The sequence below is a fragment of the Felis catus genome, chromosome C2 (genome assembly GCF_018350175.1).
Source record: "Felis catus isolate Fca126 chromosome C2, F.catus_Fca126_mat1.0, whole genome shotgun sequence".
In the NCBI taxonomy this organism is placed as follows: Eukaryota; Metazoa; Chordata; class Mammalia; order Carnivora; family Felidae; genus Felis; species Felis catus.
Window position 1 is genome coordinate 66,242,867 of NC_058376.1, and position 7,385 is coordinate 66,250,251.

At 43.2% G+C, this 7,385-nt stretch overlaps 1 protein-coding gene across 1 annotated transcript in view; it reads right to left on the reverse strand.

The window, feature by feature from the left end:
* Nucleotides 1-7,173, reverse strand: part of FSTL1 (follistatin like 1) — a 54,296-nt gene extending 47,123 nt beyond the window's left edge. Inside the window, exons 1-2 of the mRNA XM_003991677.4 lie at nucleotides 7,021-7,173; nucleotides 6,803-6,859 (exon numbers count right to left, since the gene is read on the reverse strand). Coding sequence (XP_003991726.1) covers nucleotides 6,803-6,859; nucleotides 7,021-7,023 — 60 coding nt within the window. The 5' untranslated portion in view covers nucleotides 7,024-7,173. The remainder of the gene's footprint in view (nucleotides 1-6,802; nucleotides 6,860-7,020) is intronic.
* Nucleotides 7,174-7,385: the final 212 nt, after the last annotated feature.

Below are 7,385 nucleotides of genomic sequence, written 5' to 3' on the forward strand. Positions count from 1 at the left end.
CATAAAAAGTACAGACAAAGAACCACTTTCCTTCTATCAATTCAAGCCAATATCCCATGACACACATATGTATATATCTGAGCCTGCAACATGTCATGGTTTTTGCCATGTGTCACACGACTTGTTTTGGCAACAGTTTAGCTGGTCAAAAATAGTGTCCAGGATTATTCAGGGAACATTTGAAGGGTCATAAATTTCAGACTTAATCCTGGGAATAGCTTATTGGTGATGGCTTCCAAATGAGCACATAAAAAGTCTGTGAAAGATTTCATTGAAATCCTCCAACCACAGCAGAAAATGCAGATTTATAGGATATATTTTGTACTCCAACTACCCAAAGAGCTTTCTATTAGCAAGTTACTGCCAGATGGCTGCTAATGCAGGAACTGTTATCTATGACAGCAGCAGCTCTTAGAGAGCCTTAGCAAGAACAACTGTTTACTCCATCAGAACAGCCAAGAAAATTCTCATTATCATATTCTTGTTGATGGCCAACATTAGAGGGTTTGGCTCACTTTAAGGTGTTGGAATTTGTCTAAAGAAGTTAAAAGCTTGGGCCAGGAATAAAGTGCTGTGTGTGTGTGTGTGTGTGTGTGTGTGTGTGTGTGTGTGTGTGTGTGATTTCATCTATTCGCTACCCTAGTCATACCACCCATTACCCCATGTTGTCTTTGTTTCACATAGTCCTGAACTCTGCCTTTTAATCACCTTAATTTTGTTTAAAGATATACCAGTGTTTGTCAGATTGTATAGACTTTTCCAGAAATAGTGGCAAATATCTTTTATCTCACATGCAGACTAATTGCTAGTGGCTACCCAGAACATTGCTGAGGATTTTCAAACCTCCTCCAGACTCAGAAGGACAGAATCCTATGATTGATTAGCAATGTCTGTCATGGGGAAAGGAGGGGGTAGTGGTGATGTGTTTGCCATGCTTGTCCCATTACTGCATGCCGTTTATCTCGTAGTGTTACCTCATACTTATTTTTATTGCCTACAGTGTTTAGTAGGCTCACCACATACATTTGTTGATTGATTTTGATAGTTTCTCTGAAAGAAGGGATGCAGGGCTGATTTATCTTTAGGTGGTGGAATTATGGTTGATTTTATTGTTTGCTCTCATCTTTTCCATATTCTCTAAGCTTTTTATGAGCATATTATCTTTTCATATTTTATCAGAAAATAGCTCAACATTTTTATTTAAATAAAAGAGCATATACTAGGACGGTAAATTCCTCCTGAAAAAAGGAAAGGGATCACAAGAATCCTCAGATGGATTTTAAGATTTTGTTACACTTCTATACAAATCTGTACAGTTGTGAGAATAAGGCACAGAGTGGAGGGTGTTCTGCTTTTTAAATTAAATCACAATCATTTGCCAGAGCTTTAAAAATTTTTGTAAACATAACTTTTAGTGGCACATATTGTTGTTAACTCTTAACTCTTCCCCTACTGTTGGATATGTAGTAAATTTTAAGTATTAGCCATCATAAATAATGTAATAGACATCTTATGTAGTCCCTTTGAAAGTAATAATGGCCAGGGCAAAGTGATCAAAAAGAACTATTTGAGTTTCTTTCCTTGATTTAGTTTCTCAGTGTAGATTATATTGAGCCCTGGAATATCCATCTGCAAAATAGTCAAGTCAGCTCCCCTAAAGCTGATCCAAAGTCTGCTAAAATGGATTAATGTCAAAAAAGACTGTATTTAACTGTGTTTGCTATACGTCCTTATAGTTAACAAGAAAATCAATTTTCTGCTATAAACACTGCTAACTATAAGCTAAAATGCTTAAAATAATATCCAAATTGTAACCATCATATGGAGACGGTTAATTTACTTTTTCATTACTTATTAAAGGTTTATTGTTGAAACATAAATTAAAAGCTTGCCAAATGTTACTGGGCCAGACATGAAGAAGATGCACTAATTAAATGATGATCCCTGAGTGATAAAATGTAACTCTGATCGTATCTACTCCTCACTTTTTTCATTGTAACTGCTTCCACACACCAGGAGTTCACAGCCTCCTCTCTGCACCAACTTCCTCAGCCTTGATTGGGTCCTGGCTATATGGGCATATCCAGATGTAAGAGTTCATCAAACTCTATGTTAAAGATTTGTGCATTGTGCTAATGTAAAAATACTTTAAAAATCAAGGGAAGCCCTATGTTACTATAAAAAAGCAATAATTATCATTGCACAGATACTTGTTCATCATATAGTTATAATAATATTACAACTGCCACAGTTTAAGGCATCTGGCCCATCATTAGACTGTAATGAGGGCAGAGACCATGTCTTGCACTTTATGCATGACTCGGCCCTGTGTGTAGGGCATGCTCAGCCTGTGGGGATACTGCCTGATGGGCCCTGTGAAGAGAAGACCCATGCTGTCAATGACTCAACCCTAGAGAACCGCCCCCCCCCCCCACGCCAAAGTTACAGGCACCAGAAGATGGCACCTTACAGAAAATTATGCATTTGACCCATAGGACATTAAAAACCTGGCTTTACAAAATGAATCCATCTAAGTGTAAGGTATTTTTCAACCCTACAATATCTGGTGTCATTATGTTAATTCTATTTGTGGCTGCTAGAAATGCTGTCTCGATATCCGGTTATTTGAAGAGTAGGAAAACGAATACTGACATTTTCAATTCATGATATGTGACCACTGGTATTTACAGTTCATCCTTTACTTTCTCTATTCTCCTAGAAACACATCATTCTAACTCACTGACTTTGAAGACTTTATTTTCTTCTCTGGGACATTACATCCACTGCAGCCCATGCCCCCTGATCTCTACCTCACAGTTCCTCCCCAGTTAGCTCCTCTGAGCCTGGGAAGGGACTCGCGCTTTCCATCACCCAATCCAGGGACCTCTATGGGAAATGAATATGTCCTCCTTCTAAAGACATTTTCGGTGGCCAGGGCCTCAGTTTGCAGGGTGCTTGCCCATCTGTTTTGACTATTCAAGCAGAGTCCCTGCTATGTTTTAACAGTCTAATTTCCAATAGTGGTCTTTAGAATCACAACAAGTAGTTTATTTGTCAATGAATAAGGAAACAAGATATTATTTTAGTGCTTAATGTGCAAGATGGATATTAAAATCGTAGTTCTGCTGCAGCTCCAAGAAGCAGTCAGAGGATGTGGGCCAGACTGTAGGCCTCCCTAAATCCACCATTAGGATAATTCTGAAGGATACAGAGGAGATCCCACATCAGCCAATAAAACCCCTGGTGGTTGATTAACTTGCATTTTGATAATAGGGTGTAAATGAGAAATCTGGCATCAGAGGGACAATGACCTAATAATCTTCTCATCCATCTGTGTAATTGTTATTATTTTTACTATTATCTTAAGTGATATACTCGCAGTTCATGGGTCAAGTTTTTCCTTACTGAAATGAGCATTCTGATCTGTGAATCAGTCCCCCGTACATGTGACTTATGATGAATTTATAGACCTGGAATGCTGGCAATCAGAGTGCAAGCAGAGACAACCACCAAGGGAGAGTGGAAGTGTGCTTAGGTGCTCACCAAGGCTGTCTTTCAGGAGCAGACAGTTGGGCCACAGGACTCCCTCCAGCCTGCCATGTTAGACTCAGATCCACCTATTCAGAGTCAAGGGCACATGCCCTAATGCCTGGATTGTCAAACTTTCCCACTCTCCATCAACACCTCTCTGAACTGCTAGAATTCTCAGTGGGAGGGGGATGGGTGAGGAAGAATGAATGAGCCCACAAAGCCCCCTCTCAACAGAATCTAAAAAAGGGGTAGCTGTGTAATTGTCAGTTGAAGCACTCCCTCAAGCTGCTTCGACCCATTCCCCCCATTCCTCATTCATACAGATGTTAACGTATAGTCTTCAACAGACTTGTGCCACACTCCCCACCATCCCCTCAAACAGAAATATAAAGGAGCACAGAAGTGAGCTCATGTGGATGGGGCAGAATTTTGTGGGAGGCTGCTAAAAGGAATAAGGGTATTAAGACAAGAAGAAAGTAAGAATGAGAGGAAGCAATAAAAAAAAAAAAGTGGTGCCAAGTAAGAAACCATGGAAGACATTCAAAATATAACACTTTCCTTAATGAGATTTGTTAATAGTTTCTTGAATCTAGCCAAACAGGATTTATAGACTGGCATTAATAATGATGACAACCACCTTTTCCCAAATCTGGGACACCTCTAGTTCTGGAGGTCTACTACTGCAAAGGCTTGGCTTTTTGTAATATCAACATGATTTGTCAGGTAATCACATTTAAAAAAAATATATGTTGAGTTGAATAATTATACTTGTATTACACCAAAAAGCACCAAGAAACTAAGTTTATTTTCTAAATGTCATTTTTTAAAAATTCAACAATATTTGTACAATGTTAGCCCTAAAGTCTACTAAAGTGGATTCATGTCAACAAAGGCTGTAAATATCATTAATTTGCTATATGTTTGCTATATGTTGTTATAGCTAGCAAGGAAAAAAATTCTATTGCAAGCAGAATTACACAGTAAAATGCTTAAAATAATAAATAAATTGCTGGGGTTATTTTACCTTTTTATTAATAATTAAAGGTATATTATTATTAAACACAGGTTAAAAACTTGCCATGTGTTACTCAGGCCAGACATCAAGAGATTGGATTGATTAAAAAATAATCCTTAAGAGTCTGGAGCCAAGAAATGCAAACTGGATCATACTTACTCCTCACTGCTCAGGTACCCTGAGTTCACAGCCTGCTTTCTGCACCAACTCTCAGTTTTCATGCCTCAGCACTTCTTGATTTTAGCTGGGAATTTGGTGGGAGTACTCTTTGCTCTTCCACCTCAAGCAGGAAATTGCTGCTGGGGGAGCTTCCTATGAGAGCAAAGCTTTGCCTTGCAATGCTCCTGAGGGGGAGGGGTGTAGCACAGGCTGCCTAGAATAGATCCTGGACCTTGGGCCACACAGCCTTCAGTCTTGTGGTCTGGGAACCAACAGACTCATCATACCTCACATCTGCATTCCAGTTCACTGAATGATTTCACACACTAACTGGCAATTCTAAGCCTGGCCATAAAACCAACCAGGGATTCACTTCATCCATCATTGGGCTGCAGCTGCCTTTTGAGGGCCACAGCAGGGATGGAAGGGTGTTCCTTAACTAGGGTTAAATCAGCCAGTGAAGACAGATCCTCCCTCAAATTCAAACCCTGGAAGACAAAATGCAGGAGAAGCAGATCTGGTGTTCAAGATGGGCCCCCAAATATTGAGGGAACTGGATTTAGATCCTTCTTCAGAAATAACTAGCCATGTGACCTTGAGTAGGTTACCTAATCTCCTAAACCTGCTTCCTCCTCTATCAAATAGGGTTAACAACGCTGACCTTATTAAGGTTGGGGAAGATTTAAAAGAAATGATGCATGTAGCCCAATGTGTGCTGTGTAAGAGGCACACCAAACGTGAACTCCTTTTGTGGGACAGAGGTTAAGAACCTGGGGTATGATGCCAGACTATCCGGGTTCAAATCCCTATCCCTACCATCTAACAACTTAGGGCACTGGATAAATTATGTAACCTCTGACTCAGTTTTCCCATCATTAAAATGGGGTTTTATTATAACACAAAGTAGATATCCAGTAAACAGGAGTTATTATTTTGTTGTTGTTGTTATTTCATTGTGAGTAAAAACAGCTTGGGTTTCCAGTGCAACCTATAGTGAATTAAGTGAGAGTTTAATGTATGTGTATTTTTTTTTTTTAATCATGAAGACCTTGCATACTTTTATGATTTTTTTTCTGGGCAGACTCAAGTTATGATGCTAAGGGTGGGGCTAAACTGTAATATGAAGAAAAAAATTCAAAGAGGGAGAATAACCACCCACCAGGGAGCTATTTCTTTTGTAATGTACATTCCATTTCTTCTCCCTCATGCTTTTTAATTCCTTCCACATTTCCTGCCATAATTATCAAATGTTTGGTTTCTGACCTCACTGTTTGAGAGACTAGAGCCCAGGGAATTTGGAATTGTTTATTTTCTGTCCATAAACCTTTGAGTTAATGGAGGGGTTTGTGAGTGAAGGGTTTGTTGGTTTGTTTGTAGTGTCTCAGGAAGGTCACTGGAGTTGAAAGGAAAACATTACCAAAAAAGTGCTGAAATACTTTGACTGGAAACGCGGAGCCCCCAAAGAGCAGAGCAATGGATCTCTCACACTTGCGCAACGCTGGATTAAGGGAAAATTGAGACTTTTAAAGGCCGTTATATAGCCCTGATATGAACACAAAATCCGAGAGGACTTTACAAAGAAAGAAAAAAAAATGCTGGTAACCATGAACTTACTTTATAAAAAAGATTTAAAAAAAAAAAGGGGGGGGGGCTCTCCGCCCTAAAAGAAAAATCTCTGGAGATTCCCCCCGCCCCTTTCCCCAAGGAGTCAGCCTTGGAAGCAAAAAGCCCCCAACTATTCTCAATTTCCTTTTAAGTGAAGGAAAGAACTCAAAGGCGCCTTTTTGAACTCGGCTGCTGCTCTTGTCGCCGCCTCCGTCCCAATCCACCCAGCTCGTCCTCTCTCCCCCCTCCCCACTCTCCCTCCATATTAGCCGCGGTGGGGCTCCCGCTTACGGCCCAAACTACTTTTCCTGATTTGGAGGTTTAAGTTTCGTTAAGTAGCATTTCTGCTCGGAGCGCCCCCCTCACCCCACGCATGGAAACTCCCAGTCCCACCCCGGGAGAACATCCCCAGGACGCACTCCCCGCCCGCCAGGCGCGCACACCCAAGTGGCCCTGGATCCCGAGTTCGGACCTCCTCGGCCGCTCACCTACCTCGGCGTGGACCCAGGCGACCGCCACCAGCGCGAGCGCGAGCCAGCGTGTCCACATCTGCGGAAGAGAGAAGAGCGAGGCTGAAGGCGCCGGGCCCCGCGCCCACCCCGGAAACTTCTCCGGGTCCCGCAGACTCGTCCCCTCCGCCCGTCCACCCTCGGGCGCCCGGAGGGGTCGGGCCACCGCGCCCCGCGCCGCGCCGCGCGCCCAGCTCTCACCATGGTCTGGTCCCGGTCTCCGGAGGGCGCGGGGCAGGGCGGCTGCGGCGAGCTCTAAGGGAAGGTGGGAGCTCCGCCGATCGGCAGCCTCGGAGGAAATCCGACCTGCGCTCGCCGCCCCTTAAGACCCCTCCTTCCCCGACTGCCTGCCCCCCAGCTCCTCCCCATTCTCCTCCCCTTCTGCAGCAGCTGCCCCCGCGGCTCGCGGCTCCCGGCTCCGCTCAGTCCTCCCCGCCCCTCGCTCTGGGGAGCCCGCGTGCGTCCCGGCGCCACCCGAACCCCTCTCCCTCTGGCCTCCAGGACGTGGGGGCAGAGGCAGAGAGGGGGCGTCCGGGGGGAAGCTGAAACAAAGGCGGAGAGGGGTG